Source organism: Nannobrachium achirus, assembly GCF_963921795.1.
Source record: "Nannobrachium achirus genome assembly, chromosome: 22".
NCBI lineage: Eukaryota > Metazoa > Chordata > Actinopteri > Myctophiformes > Myctophidae > Nannobrachium > Nannobrachium achirus.
The window spans coordinates 14,440,576-14,462,550 of record NC_137829.1 but is presented as its reverse complement, the minus strand read 5'-3'; the positions used below and the strand labels follow the sequence as shown (position 1 = coordinate 14,462,550).

General features: G+C 44.1%; 1 protein-coding gene across 1 annotated transcript; it reads left to right on the top strand.

The window, feature by feature from the left end:
• Nucleotides 1-2,396: 2,396 nt before the first annotated feature.
• Nucleotides 2,397-5,905, top strand: stx19 (syntaxin 19). Its single transcript, XM_080753800.1, has 4 exons — nucleotides 2,397-2,625; nucleotides 3,163-3,399; nucleotides 4,418-4,630; nucleotides 5,409-5,905. Exons 1-4 carry the CDS (start codon nucleotides 2,404-2,406, stop codon nucleotides 5,643-5,645), a joined length of 909 nt encoding a protein of 302 aa, XP_080609926.1. The 5' UTR covers nucleotides 2,397-2,403; the 3' UTR covers nucleotides 5,646-5,905.
• The last annotated feature ends 16,070 nt before the right edge of the window (nucleotides 5,906-21,975 follow it).

Genomic DNA, 21,975 nt, shown 5'->3' with positions numbered 1-21,975 from the left:
CGAAGTTGAAAAAATAAATAAAAATACTTTCTATTGTGAAAATAGCAGATCTACATGCTCACAACGCCTCGCATCGTGAGGCGTTGTGAGCATGTAGATCTGCTATTTTCACAATTTCTGCCTCTATATATTTGACAATTAAAAAAGTCCTTAAATTGTCACTTTAGAAATGTGCCCATACCCTCACTTAAACTTTATGCTGATTTGTTTACAGTTGAGTGAGAAAACAATGTTTCACATTAAGTTAATCATCTGGGGACCCCCCAAAATAATTGGGGGGTCATGTGATGTGATGACGTCATCAAACGATAAAGTCGACTTCAACTCAACTTTTTACTGAGTCGAGTCGACTTGCAAAAATCACAAGTCGTTAATGCCCTAGTGTGTGTGCGTGCGTGTGTGCGTGCATACGTATTATTACTAGCCTTGTTAGTGCCAAATGTCCCCACAAGTATAGTAGTGAAACAGCCATTGTGAGGAGTGGATCATTATCCTGGCAAAATGGCACCTCTTTCTCCGAGACCCCAATCTATAATTGTAAAATTAATGTTATCGTAACTCAGAGAGTGTACGAATGGATCCGTTAGGGTCCATTTGGTTCCATACACTCTGAGTTATAGACCCATAAGGGACCGTGTCCATTTAGTTCCTAACTATCGTTTAGCTGGGGACCCCCTGGAACTCCCTCAAGGACCCCACTTTGAGAACCAATGCTGTGTGAAGACTTCTCCTTGGGTTGTGATCATCTCAGAGATGAGCGGAGATGATTGCTCGCAAAGGGGAAACCACTCTGCCGCTCAAACACAAACACCAGTTCTCGTGGGAAAAAAAAGCAGCCTCAGACCAAGTTGATTTCAACCGATGATGCATACAGACCTTGTGCTCATTCATCTCCTGCTGTTTTCATACAGTTAAAAATACCGTCTTCTTATTTTCTTTTTGCCAGAACCCTGAGTTCCCGGGCGGAATGCGGACATGCCTCATCAGTTATGACTGCGTGTGTTGCGGTAATGACACTGTAAACAAACTTTGATTAAGCGCTGACTCACTCCGGACACACCAGAGTACACTACACACTACAGTTGTGTTTGCCTGTGCTGCAAACACAGGCATGACAACCGCCCTTAGAAATAAGGAATCGTCCCCATGATCTTGAAACTAAAAGACGTGTCCCTTATTGAATCGATGGGAATCAATCAATGACTTCAATCAATAATCTTCAAACAGCTCATAATACATAATGGGTTCTTAACCATGCACTTAACCCCCCTAGACTGAGTAAATGAGACCTGAGATGTCTCTCTGTACTTGGACTTTTGTTTTTGTTTTTACGTGAAAAAAGAACAATTTGTTATGTTCATGAACCATAAATATGTTATATTGTATTTTCAAAACAACGTTTTTGAACAGCTTAATCTGCCCTATACTATCCTCCAATTAAATGGGTTTTGTGATGTCAGGGCTTTAAGAAGTCCAGCCTGCTAATCTCACCCAAGCTCTGTGTAAACAAACACAGTAATACTTAAAGTATCAGTACATACAGTAAATACAGTACATACAATACCTTGTTATGATAAGGTCTGCTTCAATGGGTACAACGGGTGCAACGAGTTTTACATAACCAGATGGGCATGCATTCTCCATGGCCATCTGTCTAGTTAACCATGAACCGCAGCACAGCATCCATTATGTGGGGAACATAGCTAAGAATGACCGGTCTACACGCTCACAACGCAATGCGTTGCACAGGTCCAGTTTAGTAAGTCTAGAGCTTCAACAGGGGGTCCACAGAGTTACTGCAGGGGGTCCGCCAAATTGTTGTGTGATAGGAATTTCACCACTTGAACCCCAGCATCCCTATTCTGAGGGGGACATTAGCTGAAAATTGCAGATCTAGAGTAGATCTGCTATTCAGATCTGCTATTTTTAGCGAAAGGGTTTGGTGTAAAGGCAAAAAGAGCAGACCGAGTACAGAGCTAAAGGTCAAGTTTACAAAGTATTGAAGGTTCAAGTGGTTAAATGTCTGAATATACACAATATGAATCCAACATATTAATAGACAAGATCTTGATCTGCAACGCAATCTTATACATTGCGTAGTAGCGGGTCCTTGCTTCGTCTCTCTCTCTCTCTCTCTCTCTCTCTCTCTCTCTCTCTCTCTCTCTCTCTCTCTCTCTCTCTCTCAGCTAAGAGGTCCTTGGCCTGAAAAACGTTGAAGATCCCCAGTCTAGAGGGTTTAAGTGGTTAGAGAAAGCAACTGACATTGTTGTCTAGATGGACTAGTAATATCTGATTTGATCTCTCATCGTCCTACAGAGACAAGCCGTGTCCTAAGGGCCCAGCGTCCCTGAGTGGGACATAATACAAACATTTTAGTCCCCGAGAGGCAAGCCGCTATCCACCATGAGAGACCGCCTGGACGAGCTGCGCCAGCGGGCCCAGGAGTTCCGCGACACGGGGAGCGAGGCGACCGCCAACCCCTTCTCCGGAGAGGAGGGCCACAGCGACCCCGACGACCCCGTACGGGTGGGCGAGGCCGTCCTGTTCGAGGAGGAGCCAGTGATCGAGAACTTCCTGTCCGAGGCACAGCGGATCCGCGACGACATCACAGACCTAGAGACAGAGGTACATGGCAGGAGATCTGTGATAGGGATTCATCAAACTAATCTATTTGTTATGGGGGCACGGTGGCGCAGTCGGTAGTGCTGTCGCCTCACAGCTAGGAGGTCCTGGGTTTGATTCCCGCCGGCGACGCTGTGGTCATCAGTTCCCATACCCTATAGGTGGGGTTGGCAAAAGGGCCATTCAGTGTGGAGTTTGCATGTTCTCCCCTTGTCTCCTAGGGTATAGGTACCCTCACAATAAACATGCAGTAATCCTGGTCTCTATACTACCTCCCTCAGTCGGGGCACCTGATGGAGGGGAAAGGAACTGGTTGGAATAACGTGTTCACGTCCAACCGGGGAAACTCCCCCCTGTCAGGTGAAAAAAAGCGACTTGGACTCCACATGCATAGAAGGAAGCATGAGGATTACAATAGTCAATAGACACCGGGTGAAAAATGGGTTACAAAGTTGAGGGATAAAAAATAATAATAATAATAACGAATCGATTTAATCTATTATACCATAATACGATAATTGATATAAGTGCCCTGTGCAGGTGCTTAAGTTCAGCCAGCAGCAGAAGACGCTGGTGGCCACCATGCGTCGCTTCAGCGTGATGAAGAAGGAGAGCAGCGTGACGCGGGACATCAAGCTGCAGGCGGAGAGCCTCCACCGGCGCCTGGACGGCCTGGCCAAGCAGGCGCAGACCACCGAGGACACGCTGGGGCCCGCCGCCGCCGCCACCCGCATCCAGCGCTCCCAGCACGCCGCCCTGCACCGCCACTTCCAACAGGTCGGAAAAATGCCTAAACCACTGGTTCTCAACAGGGGGGTCCGGGACCCCGAGGGGGTCCTTGGAGTCAGTGGTTCTCAACACTAGGCCGCGACCCGCAAAATAATCATATTTTAACCTGTTAACAATCCTGTATAATTTGCAAAAAACGCCTATACACAGCGTACCCAAAGTAAATTGAAGTTTTCCCCAGAAATAAATAATCACTCTGACATTGATTAACTGGGGACCCCCCACCCTGACTATTTTCACAATTTCTGCCTCTATTTGACAATTTGTCATTTTACAGGTATTAAAAAGTCCTTAAATTGTCACTTTAGAAATGTGCAGATACCCTCTATAGCCTACACTTAAACTTCATGTTGGTTAGTTTACTGTTGAGTGAGTCAAGACGCCTCAATGGTTCTCAACCTGGTCCCTACACAGGTCTCAACCTGGGGGTTTCCCCTAAAATCATGTGGGGACCCCCAGGGGGTCATGATTTTGGGGGGGTCACTACTTGAAAAGGTACCTACCGGTAGGTGCACTATGTGTTGTTCTTCGTTCTATTGTTAAAGATGCAGTGCCATGATTTGTTTTCCCCCTAAAACATGATGATCAGGTATTTACTAGGAGGAAGATTTATTCCAAAAAAGTTTACAGTGTTAAAATTGTGTTTTTATGTGGCCACACCCATCAGTTCATTAGGTATGCCTGGTTGTCAGGTGGGTGGTGACCCAGCTGAAGTTAGCCACACCCACAGTGTTGGGTTTATGGTAAAAGGAGAGGGGCTGAGTTTATGATATCATTAAATCTGTGCTTTTCGATCGGGCCTTTTGACTCAGAGGCTTTCAGCTTTCAGGAAGTAACCAAAAATACACAGGGAAGGCAAATTTGCACATTATAACCCCACCAGTTGGTCTATTAGAGTAAAGTTAACTCCGTAGACACATCGAAAACAGATACAATACAAAACTATGGCACCACCTCTAAGTTATCCATCGTTATGTGCCTCATTCTATCGTTGTGTGTTCTATAGGTGATGCGTCGCTACAATGAAGGCCTGGTGTCCAAGCAGGACCGCTGCAAGCACTTCATCATCAGACAACTGGAGGTGCTGGGACGGGACGTCACAGAGGAGGAGGTGGACCAGATGGTGGCCACGGGCAACTGGGAGGTGTTCAATGAGAACCTCCTGAACGACGCCAGGATCACCCGCTCCCAGCTGTCAGAGATCGAACAGCGTCACAAAGTAAACAGTCCCTCTCTTTGCCTTTCCGATTTCTTCATATACAAATCGTCCTCCGTCATGCACTGGGATCAATTCACCTTTTATTTGCCGAGCTGCATCCAGTGCCATTTAAACCCTCTATTGGTAAAACGTACTTATAATAAACATACTGTCTTTTATTTTTCAATCTCTACCAAATCTCTTTGCCAAAAAATAGCAGATCTACAAGCTCACAACGCTTCGCAACGCGACTCGTTGTGAGCTTGTGTGCAAATGTTCCGCCCCAGGATAATGGATGCTGGGGATATTTTGATTATCGCGATAATATCGTAGCACAGCTTTAGCGGCTGGTGAGACGAAGGCAGGAATAAGCAAACAGTACTGGAGATTTCTACGCACCTGTTTCACCTCAATACCTCAGGAGGGACCCACCCAATACCTCCCCAGAGGAGTCTCTTGTTGGTTTAAAAACATAATAGTTTATGGAGCAGGAGGGGGGAGTTTAGCCTAAGCCAGAAGGAGGAGATGGACAGTGATTTGGCCACCACTGCCGACCCACCATCGGAGGGTGTATCGGTTCAAGGGTAGAAACACCTGATGACGATGGTTATCGCCTGAAGACATAACTCTTCCTCGCCAGGGCTACATTCACCAAACGTGAATGAAGGAGAAGCATCTTTAGATGTAATTATAATCCATAATCGTAAATTGTGATTTCTTTGGTCACAAATAATCGTGATATGAAATGTTCATAATGGTCCCATCCCTACTCACGTCCCTCCCCTCTCCCCCACCGCAGGAGCTGCTGAGCCTAGAGAGCAACATGAAGGACCTGCGGGACCTGTTCCAGGACATCTTCATGCTGGTGGAGGAGCAGGGGGCCCACATCGACCACATCCAGACCAACGTGGAGCGCACCCAGGACTACGTCCAGGTCTCTGGCGAGAAGTTCCGGCTGGCCGCCCGCTACAAGAAGAAGAACCCGCTCCGGCGGCTCTGCTGCTGCTGCTGCCCCCCGTGGAGATGCTGCACATAGCAGCGGCGGCTCACAAACTTCGTCTTTCATTTCAGGGACAACCCAGGGCCGGACTGGGACATAAATTCGGCCCTGGCATCTTGGCCCAGATTGGCCCACCACAACCGGCACGAACCGAACATAGAAGATCTACAGTGCAAGCCCACAATGCATTGAGGGTACCGGCGTGTTGTGGGCTTGTATGCTGTTAAATGTTTGGGTGGGACTCCAGGGCCACAGTGGCCTGTGATTTGGCTACTAGGCCAGTATTCAGATGATAGACAAGCCAGTGGGCCAATCATGTGATGTCTCTCTGCTCTGTGGGCCGGTGCAATTTAGGGGCCGCCCAGCCCAAAAATGACTGTAACTAGCCCAAAGTGGTGGCCCACCGGCATATGCCCGGTATGCCAGACGCCCAGTCCACCCCTGGGACAACCTCAGTCAGGCCCGGCTTAATGCACAGGGCTTTAGTGGCTGCAGACTATAGGGGGCACCAAGCTCAGGGGGGTGTGGGTCGAAAGTGGCTGGCCAAAATGAAAGAAAGAACTTACTATTGCAAGAAACGGCACCGAAGTACTGTCCGGGAAGACCGCTCACCTCACTGATGAAGCAGCATTGTTTAGCCACCACTGACTAAAAACTGTATGATGGGTAAACAAATATTGTTTAGTTATGCAAACAGAGGGCAACGTTACATAATATGCCTTTATACTTTTTGCACTTTTGAAAAGACTGCTAGTTGTCACATTCAGCTTTAGTTAAAGAAATGAAGAGGGTGAAGAAGACGTGCCATAATGGACACTAAAGCAACGAGGTGACATAAAAACACAGAATTGGTGGAAAGACGTCAACCAAGGTTGCTGCTTGATTAGACGGAAATGCAAAGAACACTGTGAAGACAGACAGTCACACAGACAGACAGACTGACTGACATAGTGGACAGTGTGATGGACACACATTTGAGCAGCTGATGGACAGTGATTGATGGGTCAACTATTACTCCGCTACAAGTGAAAGATGCCCTGTCAAATTTGACCGGAGTTAAATTACTGGAGTACTTGCTTTTAAAACTTCTTTGGTATTCAAAAATGCAAATGACAAAGTACATTTTTGTTTTAGTAGCAATGCTTTGCTGTATTTAGCAACGTCCCCCAAAAATTCCAAACATGTTCAGAAATGTTCAAAAAACTAAAACAATTATAAAAATGTAAAAACAAATCAAGAAAATAGCTGATCTGCAAGCTCACAACGCATCACAATATCATGTGGTTTGTGGTTTTAAATCTGGCTCCATGGGGCACAGCATGGACAAAAACATATAATTGTGGGGGTCATTGGCACGAAAAGGTTTGAAAACTACTGATTTGTAGAATCATTTGTAGAATCGGCCTCAGGTCTTAATGGGTTAATTTACAGGGGGGGTAAAAACATAAAAAGTTGAAACACGGAGACACAAGGTTTCTGCGATGATAAATGCACGTTGCGTGTCTTTTCGGAGGACAAGGGACAGAGGTCACACTGCCATGACTGCAGGAGAAGACAGACTGTAAATCCAAAGCCATTTCAAAAAGCCTTCTCTGAATCTGCCACTTTCTTTTTTTGGTACGGGCACGTGCGCACAGACCTATGAATGCATTTATAGGGATGTCAAATTAAAGCTCTGCGGAGAACGTTTCATATCCGGAGATTATGAGAGTCCCGCCGTGTCTATCCATTTAATTTAGGTGCGTACAGTTTTAAGAAAGACCTTAATCTATTCTTATATTCAGAAATAAGGTCCATTTGCATCTCAAAGGCACGGTCATTTGAAGCTCCGACTTTCAGCGGGGCGGAGGGGTGCACAACTTTTCAATGTCGCTAATGACTATCTCACACGTTTCAAGTTAAGATTTCAGGTCACAAACCTTGAATGAAATAGCTCTGCTTATACAGAGAGCTTTAAGCCCCCAAATGGAATTTTCCACCGCATGAAAAAGCTAACTCCTCTTGACAAATTACTGCTGATATGGGATTCTGAGCCATACGTTTCTGGTAATAGCCTTTTTTTTCTCTCTCTCTCCCTTTAAACCTTAAGAATACTCACTGACTGTATTTGATAATAAAACGTTTCAATTGATATTTTGTCAAAAGGTGAAACATTTTCTATTGTAATACATTTTAAAACAGAAAAAGTAGTAGTAGTAGTTGTAGTAGTAGCAGTAGTAGTAGTAGTAGTAGTACTGTAGGTCAGATATTTTAATGCTTATTAATATTATTTGTATTTATTCATTTATTTATTCAATTTTTTTGTATGTTTTCTTCTACAGTCACTTGCAAGTGAAAGTGGATAAAAAAATAGGGAGCATGGCCCTCTTCTAGCGCCACCATGGGGCTGATTCTTGCAAAACTAATTTTTGGACACTGCTCCTACAAATTTTGCCCAACGATCACACAAAGCGGTACACAGTATCTCTAAAGTCATATCATCATGAATCTGTCCCATTTCCGATATTCCCTCCTGATTGGCTACGATTGCCTTCTAAAGTTTATGTATGCGACCTGACGGTCGCGTATCTCCCGATTAGGGAGTCTTCTGGTGGTAAAGTCTCTGCACAACACCACGGAGGTTGTGGGTTTGACTGTGGTGTATCCGGTTTTGTCGATCGTCTCATACAAACATAATTGCCCGTACTCGGAGGAGGGAAGCAGGGTAGGGTAGGCTGAAATGTGACGCTCTATGTACTCATATACAAGTAAGGGGTAGCACCAGTCAGCAGGGACCGTTGGGCTGGAGAAGTAGGACCAGTAAGACGCTTAAGGGCGAAAAGCGCCCTCGCCCTAAAGGGTGAGATCGTGAGGTTGGCCTAAAGGGCGAGGTTGTGCAGGACGGAATTTGCACTGGTCGGAATTAATTTGCAAGTGTGATTCGAGTTGCGGTTGGTTGTTTAAGTTAGACCAAAATTTGGACAAAATATTTTCCCAAATATTTATATGACTGACGTCTGACATCATAGATGTCTTTTAGTCCAGTCATTTTAGGCCAAAATTAGGCCAAACCTGGAACAAATTGCAATAGTAGCAAACTCAACTGATTTTGTATCCTCAATATGTCCTTAGTGAGGGAAAAAAAGTCCCAAGGAATCCCACCGGGGCAAAGTTTTGAAAACGACCTATCTACCTTCACTTACTATACACTACAATATAAAGGAAAAAATGACTGAAAAAAAATCTGCTTTAAGTGGGATGTGAGGGGTCAAACTAGGGTTTTTTAATTATTCTGAATCCATTGCAAGCATTTGTTTTGCACGAAAACCATTCCTTGGGCCAGAAATGGCCACTCAAAACGTCAATTTTCATCAATTTTCATCAATTTTCAGTCTTTTGGGGTCCGTTTTTAGCCCAAGGAATGTTTTTCATGCAAAACAAATGCTTGCAATGGATTCAGAATAATGAAAAACACCTAGTTTGACCCCTCATATCCCACTTAAAGCAGATTTTTTTTCAGTCATTTTTTCCGTTATATTGTAGTGTATAGTAATTGAAGGTAGGTAGGTCGTTTTCAAAACTTTGCCCCGGTGGGATTCCTTGGGACTTTTTTTCCCTCACTAAGGACATAATGAGGATACAAAATCAGTTGAGTTTGCTACTATTGCAATTTGTTCTAGGTCTAACCCTAAAATGACTGGACTATTATGTTACAGACCACATGAGACTCACACAATATCTCCATATATGGGAATTCCAAGCTATAGGCTTAATATTGATGACATCAGGGATTTCCATATAGGGCATACAATGGGCTTACAAGGGACAAGGACAGAATGGGATGTCACAATGTCAGTAGCAATAAAAATAAAAATCTGACTTTTATTTGAATTCTGGCTTTTCTCCTCATGCACCGTTCCCCCCAACAAAACCCCTCCAGTGGGCAGAGGTATCCATGCTACATTAATAATGTCCTCCAAATTAATGCAATTAACGCTTTTCATGACATAAACTCTTCATCTCAACTATTGCACTATTCAGAAGCTTTGTTCCGCCTACTCCTGCAATAAAAAAACCTCTCTGTCGGAATAAGGTAGCAGATCTGCAAGCTCAAACCCTGTCACTTTGCACCGCGTTTCGAGCTGGCCGATCGCCTGCTTTTGATGCTTTTGTGTGGAGTTAAAATGTACGTTAAGTTAAAATATAGAGATAGGAGGTTTCCGCCCGATATCGACGAAAAGCTCTTTGTGTGATTATCTTTTGTCAGAGTGTTTCCGCTCCACAAGGATGGACAATGGCTGTGCACAGCACACACCGCCTGGAATGCTGCCACGCACGCAGTCAATTAATCCAGCCGGGGGATTACAATAATGCTGTGGGAATGTGGAAGCTCATAATCAGCTCACCTCCTCATTACACCTTAAGAGTGCGGTCACACTCAACTTGAAGTCTGCATATTAGATATCAAATAATAATAATTTGACAGATGAAAAATATTGTACTTTTGGGAGCGTGTCGCTATTTCTACAAGTCATCTTTTCGACAACCACACCTATAACCCTAACCCTAACCTCCGTGGGGTGAGTAGCGATACCTGCCGACGCTCCGTTGTCGAAATGATGTGCGTTCGAAAAAGCGAGATTTCCCCGTACTTTTTACCCCAACAATTATTGTTGGGGTAAAAAGTACAATATTGTTCAGCTGACATGTTAGCAGAGTTTAAAGTATATATAAAAAACTTAAATACTCAAGTAAAGCCGGCTAAATGCACCTCAACACTGTATGAGGAGGAAACCTCATTATGCCCAAAACTGTTAGTTTCTGTCCAAGTTTCAACATGGAGATACAAGGCTTCTGCCTAACAGCCATGATATGTGTGTAGACTGTGAGTCACTATTCACGCATAAAGCAACAGCAGCTTCTTGCGTGGCCTTATAGCACTCTGACCCAGTTTACCCAAACACAACAAGACCTGAACTCGGATCAGCGCTGACGCACAGCACAGGAGCTTGGGATTCTGGGCCCGATTGAATCCCCAGTCATATTAACTGCATGAACCCTAAGCCGCCGGCTTAGGGTTCATTTGTACACTCTCCGAGTTACTGACCTGTAAGGGTCCATTTGGATCTATTTGTACACTATCAGAGTAACAGACATGTAAGGGTCCATTTGGAAATCCATCAAGGAACCCTGATGTTCCCTGGACCGCACTTTTGAGACCCACTGCCCCTTACAAGCCTCCTTATTCTTGGCATATTATGCGGAAATAGCAGATCTATAAGCTCCCAACACGTCCAAACATGACGAGTTGTGACCCTTTGGATGAGCTATTTCCGGCGTAGAGATTCGATGCAGAGTATAAAGAAAAGGATGGGGCCCATGAATAGACCCCTGAGGGACCCCGGTCAACTGAAGTATGGTGAAATATTATGATAAATATAGACACCAATTTCATCCAATTAGGAGAGAGTACCCATTTATCAGCTTCAGTTTTATAGTTTTCCAGTTCCAATTGTGTCTATAATAAACCTTTTGTTTCATCAAATCCAAGTTCACATGTTTATCCGGTATCTGGTATGAGGTATCTCATGTATCCCCATGGGTATAGCCCCACCAGAAAATGTTTGTTCTGTTTACTGAACAGCTGGAGATACAGAAAGACCCCTGTCACTGACTGAGCAAACACTCTACACTGCTGTAGAGTTTACAGCAATGATCACAAAATATAACTTACTGCTCTTTAAAAGTATATATAATTTTTGCGTGTGCAAAAGGGTCCATTTGGTTCCATTTGTGTACACACTCAGAGTTAAAAGAAAAGAAGATAAAAATCAGTCCAGGCAACGTGGTACCACCCTAACCTTCCCTGTGTCCCTGTCTGATTCCCTGGGAGTCAGCAGGACCCACGGGTGTCTGGTGTCAGGGACAACATGCAGGTGAACAAGGGTGCGACTGGAAAGTCTGGTTTGTCTGCTATACTGGATTACATTATCAGGCGCGCCAGGCGGCTGCTTGTATTGTAGCTTCGGGGCACGCTAAACAGATGAGATTACGTTGTGTAAACACTACCGTTATTTAACTCACAGGAAAGACTGGGTCAGGAAAGGGGAAACAATTACAGTTGCAGAAGCTATAGAAGCCCCTTTTACTCGACAGTTTGCATACTAAACTGTCAGACATGAGAACCAAAGAATTGTTAATACCTGGCCTGTCAGTCTGATAAGTCAATTATATGCAGCTAGAACCCATTTTCAAAGCAGGTGACACCAGTCCAGGTTCACCTATATTTTCACAGGATGTTCTGCCATGGGTTGTTGGGTTCATGTTGCTATTACTTTCTTTAGTTTGCTTGTCGCAGCTAAGAGGAATGGCTGAAGGACACTGCAATGTACATTGGAAATTGAACAAACCTCCCCAACCAACCTGAAAATGTATTTTGTGTTTATCAAAGAGCTGGAAGGACGGGGAGACTTAAGCCTCTATCAGAGTCCAGGGAGAAGAGCTATTCACTTCACTGTGGTGTAGTTTTCTAGCTATCACCTAAAAATACATAACAAAGCCTAGGTGATAGCTAGGAAACTACAACGAGGTGAAGTGAATAGCTCTTCACCCTGGACTCTGTTAGAGCCTTTACTGAACAAACATTCGATTACTATCATAAGAATATATTGCTTTAAACATTTGTTTTAACCAAAGATTATGCCTTACGTGTTGTATTTGAATGTGATCCTTTTTTTCTTCACTTTAACCTTTACCTGCATAAAAAAGCAGTCATATAGAAATGCTTGATACTACATCTCGATTACTATATTAGCCTCCTTCACCTCTCAACCAGTTTAGTAATCATATTCATGAGCCTCCCAGAAGCTGCAAGCATGCCCTCTAGTGTTCAGCAGGTTCATTGAAACAAAATATGCTATTTAATAGAAGGCCAGGTTGGACACTTTTTGAACATGGCTTATTAAACAGATAATTATACATCTGTAACAACTGCTTTCCATATGTAGCTAGCTAGTCAGCATGAGTGTCTCTCACTTTCTCTCTCTGTGTGTGTGTGTGTGTGTGTGTGTGTGTGTGTGTGTGTGTGTGTGTGTGTGTGTGTGTGTGTGTGTGTGTGTGTGTGTGTGCGCGCGCGCGCGCGCGCGCGCGCGTGCGTGCGTGCGTGCGTGCGTGCGTGCGTGTGTGTGTGTGTGTGTGTGTGTGTGTGTGTGTTTTGAGTGGTCTCGTGTAATATTGTAATATTTTCAAATCTGGACTTTTGATATTCATGAGCTGTAGCCTATACCATAAAAATTCAAAATTTTAAGTAGCGGTTTCGTACCTTCGTGGTTTCCACCCATCATCGACAATAAACAACTCTGTATGGTCTGAAACATCGCTGCCATAATTACTGAGGCCAGGGGCGTCACACCAAATTCTGGGCCCTGGGTACAAAGATTCACTGCGGGCCCCCCATGAATGTTAACTAGCAGATATACAAGCTCACAGCGCGGCAACGAGTGCTGCGCTGCGAGCTTGTAGATCTGCTATTTTTGATTTTTTTTGAAAATGTGTCCAAGAAACCTATGTTTCCATGTCAGTGGTGCTCAAACTTTTTCATGTCAAGGACCCCCAAGATGATATGTATTTGGCCACGGACCCCCATCTCAAAATATTTAGTTCCAGGGACCCCCAAGCAAAATTTGAGTTACAAATTTTCTCTTAAAAAATACATGTTCAAAATTTGCACACATTTTCACGACTTTTCAAAAATAGCATATCTACAAGCTCGCAACGTGGCACTCGGTGCTGAACTGTGAGCTTGTATATCTGCTATTTTTTCAATAGCTAAAGTTACTAGGGCCCCTCCACCTTGGGCCCTATAACTCAGTCCCACTCCCTCCCCCCCCCCTTGTGACGCCCGTGACTGAGGCACAGACGCAGACAACAACAACAAACAACAACACTGATCCAGAACCATATTAAACCCACGATGAAAGGGGCCGAGGCTGCATGCTGTTTGTTTGGAGACGGACCAATTAAGAGACATTTAGCTAATGAGCGTGTGGGAAGAGGCTTGAAAAGATGACACGTTCACAAGTTTAATGCTCTTGACAACACGGCGCTTTATGTTGTTCAGCAGCAGGCTACAGGTTGATATGAAGCTCCTTGTAATGAGAACTATACGCATAATTAGCAGACTGACGCAGATCAGACAGAGAGCACGGGGATGCTAATAGCGGAAACACGAAAGGAAGACCGTTTTTATTATTTATTTGTTTGTTGTCTATACACACTGTGATGCCCCACATACTATACATAGTAGTAATCTGGGTGGTTAGGGGTGTGCCTAACTCTCTCCCTGCAGGTGAGCAGGGTGGGGCCTCATTGGCTGTTGGCTTGATGGCCATGGAGAGCACCTGGGCCAGGTGCCTCCAGGAGGCTATAAAAGCCTCCCCTCTCCAGTCTGTGTGTGAGATCCAGAGGAAGCAGACCTGTCTCCACCTGCTCGATCCTACTCTCCACCATGCCCCTTCTGTTTAGTTATGTTTAGTTTTACTTTCCATACAACACGTTTAACTCATCCACACCTACACTACTGATGTCTATCTACACTTCTCATAGGATCCTTATGCCTTATGTTTAGTTCAGCTGTTTAGAAGTATTCTTTAGTTATTGTCCCAGGTATTATTTAATAAATACTCTTTGTTATACTTTTTACCACGTCTCCTCTCCCTTTCGTTTGTAACTGCCTGAGCCAGCTGTGACAATGTAACACACACATAATATATAAAACAATTTAAATGTTTCAAAGATGTTCAAAGTTTTTCAAAAATAGCAGATTTACAAGCTCTCAGCGTGGCGCAAAGTGACACGCAATCATTGGTTACAATGATTGTGATGCTATTTTAACTACTTTTGCTGGGGACCCCCTGGAACCACCCCGAGGACCCCTGTGGCTCTTTGGACCCCACTTTGAGAACCACCATTGTGGGGGTCCTTGGCATGATAAAGTTTGACAACCATTATAGCATTGCTACTTTTACTGAAGTAGGTTACCAAAAGAAGGGGGGAAGAAAATGTGGGTCTGTCTTCCAGCTATGTTTTATGTCTGGTTGATCATGAAACATAGAGATGTAGTGAAGTCAGTATACGGGACGGGGTTCCGGGTGTGTCCATTTTTACAGTCCCTGCCATTCAAACGGCGGGCCTCAAAAGGAGCCCCCCTTGCAGTAACGTAACATCTCCACAACATCAAAGTGCTCCCCTCTGACCAGGAGCAGCTGAGCTTATAGGGAGCTGACGTTAGTTTATGAGGCCGTTTTATCGCCCGCCATCAAAATCAGACAGCGGGGTATCAGGACCCGTGGCTAGCTGTAAATCAGGCCAGACAGAGGGCAGCGGCTGGCAGCTAGCTACCGGCGGAGGGACCGACAGCACACCATAATATATAGGTAAAACATATAGGGAGCGTGACATTGACCCACGGCTGCACTGCTTGAAGTTCATGTTCACAGACCTTGTGGCGGTAACTAGGCAGGGCTGGAAGAAGTAGGCTACTCTGTTTTTAGTTTTCTGTTTTTTTTTAGATTTTTTTTTTTTTAGATTTTTTTTTAAATGTTTTTGTTAAAGGAGCACTTCACCCATTTTCAACCGCAAATTTATTACATTGCTTGGTTGAACGCCTGATTGGTCAATCACTGAAATCAGCGGTGTGTTATTTCTTGATAATGACTGATCACAACCTAATCAACGGCCCAGAGCTGCACTGCATGAATTTTATGTGGTATCCAACAAACACACAGTTAATTACAACTAAACGTTGCTCTGAAGAATGTTTTTGAAAACATTTGAAGCGAGAAATAGACAACGTAGTAACCGAAAATGGATTCTATTTGATCAACACTTCCTTGTTTTTCGAGGCGAGGTTGAGCTTATGGAATACTTTTGCTGCTGTAAGCAAGGAAATATTCATCAAAGCGGTGCAATAACGGGATAATGTCTGGGTCTGGCCCAGGGTTATTAGCTATAGCAATACTAACGTCACAGTCAGAACGGCCCATACAAGGAGATATGCAAGTGTGTCATGTTTGATACAAGCAAACAAATGTGTGTTGTGACTTGTGTTTGATAAAACTACACTGATTTTTTTCCCTCATAAATGAATGGACCTATATTTGATCATACAACAGCATCACACAAAAGCATCCAAAGTTTCCGATCCGCAGGCGAGTTTAGTACATCGATACTGTTGAATTTGAATCCTGAGAAGTAACAGTTTTCCACCCAACCCAAGACGATATGAATAAATGGTCCTCACTGTTTGATCCCTGTCTGAACCAGCCACACAGATATGGGCTGTCTTCCTCCATATATGGGGATTCCCATATGAAGTCATGTTAGATATGGGCTTAATATTGATGACACCAGGGATCTCCATATATGGGCATAAAAGGGATTCTGTTAGAGTGGTTCCCATGACATCACAACATACAATCCCTTTTATGTTCCCCTGGCATCACAGGGATCTCTGCACAGTTCAGAAACCCGCCCGCCAGCGACATCACCGATGAGGATTCCGTCAGACTTGCTGTTCCTGGAAAGTTAAGAGTGCTGAAATAGAAGCCATTGTTCTCGCATAGAAAAGTAAAACATCTTCTAAGTGTTGTTTGTGGGAAGGGGCCATGCAGCTCTGGGTGCAACAAGGACCCCATGCCAGGAGCTGGAAGCTAATGGACACATCTGTGTGTTCTGCTGACTGATGGGATATTTTCACCTTCTCTGATGGATGGCCGACACCTGCCTTTAAATGCAAACCATGTGTGAATAACCTACTGTCTGCCAGACAATGGTGTGTGTGTGTGTGTGTGTGTGTGTGTGTGTGTGTGTGTGTGTGTGTGTGTGTGTGTGTGTGTGCGTGCGTGCGTGCGTGCGTGCGTGCGTGCGTGCGTGCGTGCGTGCGTGCGTGCGTGCGTGCGTGCGTGCGTGCGTGCGTGCGTGCGTGCGTGTTCCCCATCCTGATGCACTGTCTAGTCCAATTGGACGCACGCACACTCGGACACACGCACACAGGGATGACAGACTTGGAAAAAGCTATGCTTGAAAGACAGGAGGGAAAATAGTGTTCCGAATGTCAGTGTCCAAGTGTCAATTCGGTCATTTCCCCCAATTAAAAAAATTAGAGAAGAGCAATTTCCCTTTTATTTCGGGAACATCTTCAGATATTATTTAAATGACAGGAGAGACAGTGAGGCAGAGAGAGAGAGAGAGAGAGACAGACAGAGAGAGACAGAGAGAGAGAGAGAGAGAGAGAGACAGAGACAGAGACCGAGACAGACAGACAAAGAGCTACAGGTGATTATCTAATAAAGAGAACACAAAAATTGAATAATAGTCATCTTCTCTATTTGCTGCCTGTAGGCTGGAGTGAGTGCAATGACCACCAGATGGCGCTATTAGCCAATACTCTAGCCTGTCCTCTACCAGTCCACTGTGTAGCGTCTAGTCTAGTGCTCACTGCCACTCCCATGCAAATCCTCCATCATTCACCATGGATGCCACCACTTCACCTTGAGCTTTGCACCTCCACACTTGAATCATTCCAGCGTTTTTTTCAAAGTTTGTCTTATGAGACAGCTCTCCTCCCCTGAGCCAAAATGGAATCAAAGCCTTAACCTTTCTTTCTTTTATTTTCCTTTCCTTTCTAGTTTTTTTTTGTTGCTGTCGCTATAAACTAGCTTAATCAGTAAGGACAGCCACTTTTTGAAGCCAGCCTAGCTGCCATGCACAGCATTTAATGTTGATCGATTTCACCGGTTCTCAACGACGGGTCCAAGGACCACCACGAGGTCTAAAGTGAGAGTGTACAACTACAAATGAAACCAAATAGACCCTTACAGGTCTGCATCCCAGAGTGTACAAATGGAACCAAATGGACGCAGAGTTGAATGAATACTGAGGATTTTACAGTGTGTGGATAGGGCCGGGTACCTGAGATAACAATAGTATCAAATGTTTAATCCCAAAAACTTTGCATGATCATGATCCGCAGATGAGAGCCATGAGTCAATCATCGATTTTTCAACATATTCTAGATCTAATCTTAAACCCAAGCCTTAACCTCACAAAACATGCCTAAACCTAACCTTAAACCCTAACCTTAACCTAAAAATCTAATAAAAATAAAATGATAAATCCTAAACCTGACTTTAACCTCACAAAAACCAAGGACTAAACTTAACCTTAAACTCCCTAAAACTAAACAGTGATAGACACACAATGTTAACCTAAAATGTACCTTTTCTGTGGTCCAGAAACGCTGTCATTGAATCTGTAGAAATGTGACTGACAACGTTTCCTCTGGCGATTGGGTCGTCCGTGTAACAAATTACTGATCTATTTTTAACCGTGATTCAGTATGCACCGTTGAGTAGGCTATTTTTGTTTAATGTAGGCTACATGCTACTGTGTTTCTTATTCTTCTTATATATAAATGTGATTTAATGATGTGTGTGTGTATGTGATATGCAACGTTTTTGAGCGGTGCTCTTGGAAGAAGCTAAGCTCCAACATCTGGCTTTGTCCGGTTCCCAAAAATGTGAAGTGTGGCCTACATCTGGCCTATAGATATGGCCTACATCTTGGCTCAAAGTTTGTTGTACGCCCAGGGTCCCATTGGCCAAGCACACAGACTAGGGGCCTTCGGCCTGGCTGAGACAATAAAATAAAATACTAATGTTTTTATTTACAAAAAATATGTCGTCGTTGTCGGGTGGAAACCTTGTATGTCCAAAACCGTTCGTTTTGTATTTATCATTTTAAAAACTAGAAGCTGGGCCGCCCTAGTTTTTAAAAGCTTTTCTAGTTTTTAAAAAAGCGTCTAGTCGGCGACCTGGCCAACTCGGAACAATGTAAATAGGGAATGAATGCCCCGCCCTTTAATGCAAACCCCATTATACCTGTTTTCATAGGACCCGTTTTGACCATCTGTCTGCCTGTGTCCATTTATGCCCATATATGGAGATATCTGTATCTGTCTGTCTGTCGGCGTCCATTTTATGTCCATATATGGAGATCACTGCAGTTATAGTTCTGGGTCCATTTTATGCCCATATATGCCCATATTTGGAGATATCTGTCTATCTGCGTCCATTTTATGCCCATATATGGAGATCTCTGTATCTGTCTGTGTCCCTTTTATGCCCGTTAATGGAGCTCTTTGTGATTCTGCGTCCATTGTATGCCCATATATGCCATATATGGAGATATCTGTTTATCTGCGTCCATTTTATGCCCATATATGAGATCTCTGTCGCTTTTTCAAACAGATGGTCAAAACGGGTCCTATGACAACAGGTATAATGGGGTTTGCATTAAAGGGGGAACCGGCACTGTGTCTGCAACACAGTCGGAGGCACAGACAGATACAGAGATCTCCATAATGGGAATAAAGGGACACAGACAAACAGATGGAGGAGGAGACAAACTTAATGCAAACCCCATTATACCTGTTGTCATAGGACCCGTTTTGACCATCTGTTTGCCTGTGTCCATTTATGCCCATATATGGAGATATCTGTATCTGTCTGTCTGCGTCCACTTTATGCCCATATATGGAGATCTTTGACCATCTGTTTGCCTGTGTCCATTTATGCCCATATATGGAGATATCTGTATCTGTCTGTCTGCATCCATTTTATGCCCATATATGGAGATCTATGCAGACACAGTGCCAGTTCCGGAAAATCCTGATGTCAGAATCCGAACCTTTCGTGCTGGTTCCAGAAAATCGTGTATCGGGTCGGGTCGAGGCCGAGCACTGCACTACCTGCTGCGGTGCAAACCCATGAATGCCCCACCCTTTAATGCAAACCCCAATATACCTGTTGTCATAGGACCCGTTTTGACCATCTGTTTGTCTTTGTCCACGTATGCCCATATATGAAGATCTCTGCACACACAGTACCGGTTGCGGAAAACTCTGATGTCAGACATCAGCTCCGCATACGGGCATTCATTTTATTCCCATATATGGAGAACGCGCGTGCCGGTGGGACGAACGGTTCTCGAGATACACGGATTACATACATACATACACACTCACAGAGATTTTTTGTTGACTCATGTACGTACGTGATGTCAGAGCCTTTTATGAAGTGATGTCACAATGAGTCAGCGCTTGCGCCGATTTCCTCCGGAACAGCCTGATGTCAACAATCAGCCCCGCATAAGGAGATTCCGAACGTTTCGCGCCGGTTAGGGAAAACCGGCGCGTCGGGTTTTCTCCTTTTTTATATGCATGCACTTGAACCCTAGTGTCCATGTCGATATCCCAGATCTAGATCGGCTATTTTCAGCAAAGAGGTTTGGTGTTGAGGGGAAAAGGGGCAGACCAAGTACAGAGTGAAAGGTCAAGTTTACTAAGAATTGACGGATCAAGTGGTTAAATATCTGAAAACACAAATTGACATGAATCCAAAATACACTGATCATTGTGCTGTCAAAAGACAGGGGGTCCCTGCTTCATCTCTCCCTGCTTCATCTCTCTCTCAACTAAGGGGTCCTTGGCCTGAAAACATTGAAGACCCCTGCTGTAGATTGAAGGCGTGGCTCCAGCAGTGCTTATAGCCTGCTAATAAAGTGCTGTGAAGGCTGCTGTCAGGTCCTGACAGGACCCGTGGATGGGGAGGCGGAGGCCCCTCAGGACCTGTGGCCCTTCACACCCCTATGTGACCCCTATCCTCTCTCTCTGGGGACATCAGTGCCATCAGTCCTTCATGTCACATGGACCTGATCAGTATTCTACCCTATATCCAGTGGCGTCAGTTCAGCAAAAGCTAAGGTAAGCAACATGACTACTTCGCGCGCGTGCAAGACACCAGTCATGTTGCCATTAGCAACAGACATGATGAATGTCTTTTAAGAAGTACATTTTATTTTGCTCCCCTGTAGCCACGGTTAGGCAGCTTTCATACCTTGCCATACCCAATTGACGCCTCTGCCTACATGTCACTTGGACCTGATCAGTATTCTACCCTGCTATCATTCCACACCAAACGCAGATGTTACTTGAACTTACTTGACCTTTATTTTAAAAAAGTTGTTTTTTGTAAGACACATAAGACACTCTACCATACAAATCGTATATAAAAAAAAATGTATATACCTTATATTGTATACGTTTTATTATAACATTTTATTGATTAAAAAAGTGACATAAAACCGCTTTAAGATAAAACGAGATCATGAATGTTTTCACTCCTCTTGTCTCTTTCCCTCGCTTTCTCTATTCTCCACCTCCTTTCCTCTCCATTCCTCTTTTTCCTCTTCTTCTTCTTCAACCACGCTGACACCTCTCCTCTCCTCTCCTCTCCTCTCCTCTCCTCTCCTCTCCTCTCCTCTCCTCTCCTCTCCTCTCGTCATGTCTTCAACACCATTCCTTTATTATTTCCCAGAAGCAATAGGCGCTCGCTAAATTCAGTAATAGCTCTGCTCTCTCTCTCTCTCTCTCTCTCTCTCTCTCTCTCTCTCTCTCTCTCTCTCTCTCTCTCTCTCTCTCTCTCTCTCTCTCTCTCTCTCTCTCTCTCTCTCTCTCTCTCTCTCTACGTTTATCTGAAATGTCATTAACCCAATGCAAAGCCGTCAGAAGTGTGTCTGTTGTACATACAGTAGAAGATATTTTGTCACGTGGATAAATTGGAACATATTTCTTTCTTCTTTCTCCCTCTTTTGGTCTGTGTTTTTCTCCCATTCCAGCTGTGTTTCACCGTCTGTAGAGGTGAGCATGTCTGTAAAGTGTCAGGGTTGATTTGGAGAGCAGAGATACGTCTCACTAAACCAGAGTCTCACTAAACCAGAGTGTACTTGTGGAAGAACTACACAGATTCGTTTTTTGTTTACTTGAAGGGAAAGCACACTTTGGTAGACATTTGGGTTGTGTAGCTACCTTGTCACGTTCTAACTCCAAAGGTGCATGGGCAAAAATCGATTGACTAAAAGTATCATTCAAAATAGGCCCCTCATTGACTTACTTGATGTTTTGACCAGATAGATATTTATTGATTTCACTGAAAGGGTTCTTGGTCTACCTAAGGTTTTTAGATTACTATTTCTATGCATTTGTTTTATTGATGTTTTATTACCATATGTGCTGTCCTTGCTTATTGTAATTCGCTCTGGATTAAGAGCATCTGCTAAATGCCTAAATTGTTGAAGAGGTCCAGGAGGAGCTCTTTTAGCCCAGAAGCGAACGCAAACTAAATTGATCCAGACAATATAGAACCAGTAGCGTCAGTTCAGCAAAAGCTAAGGTATGGCAACATGACTCTTCGCGCGCGTGCAAGACACCAGTCATGCTGCCATACCTTAGCAACAGGCATGATGAATTTATTTTAAGAAGTACATTTTA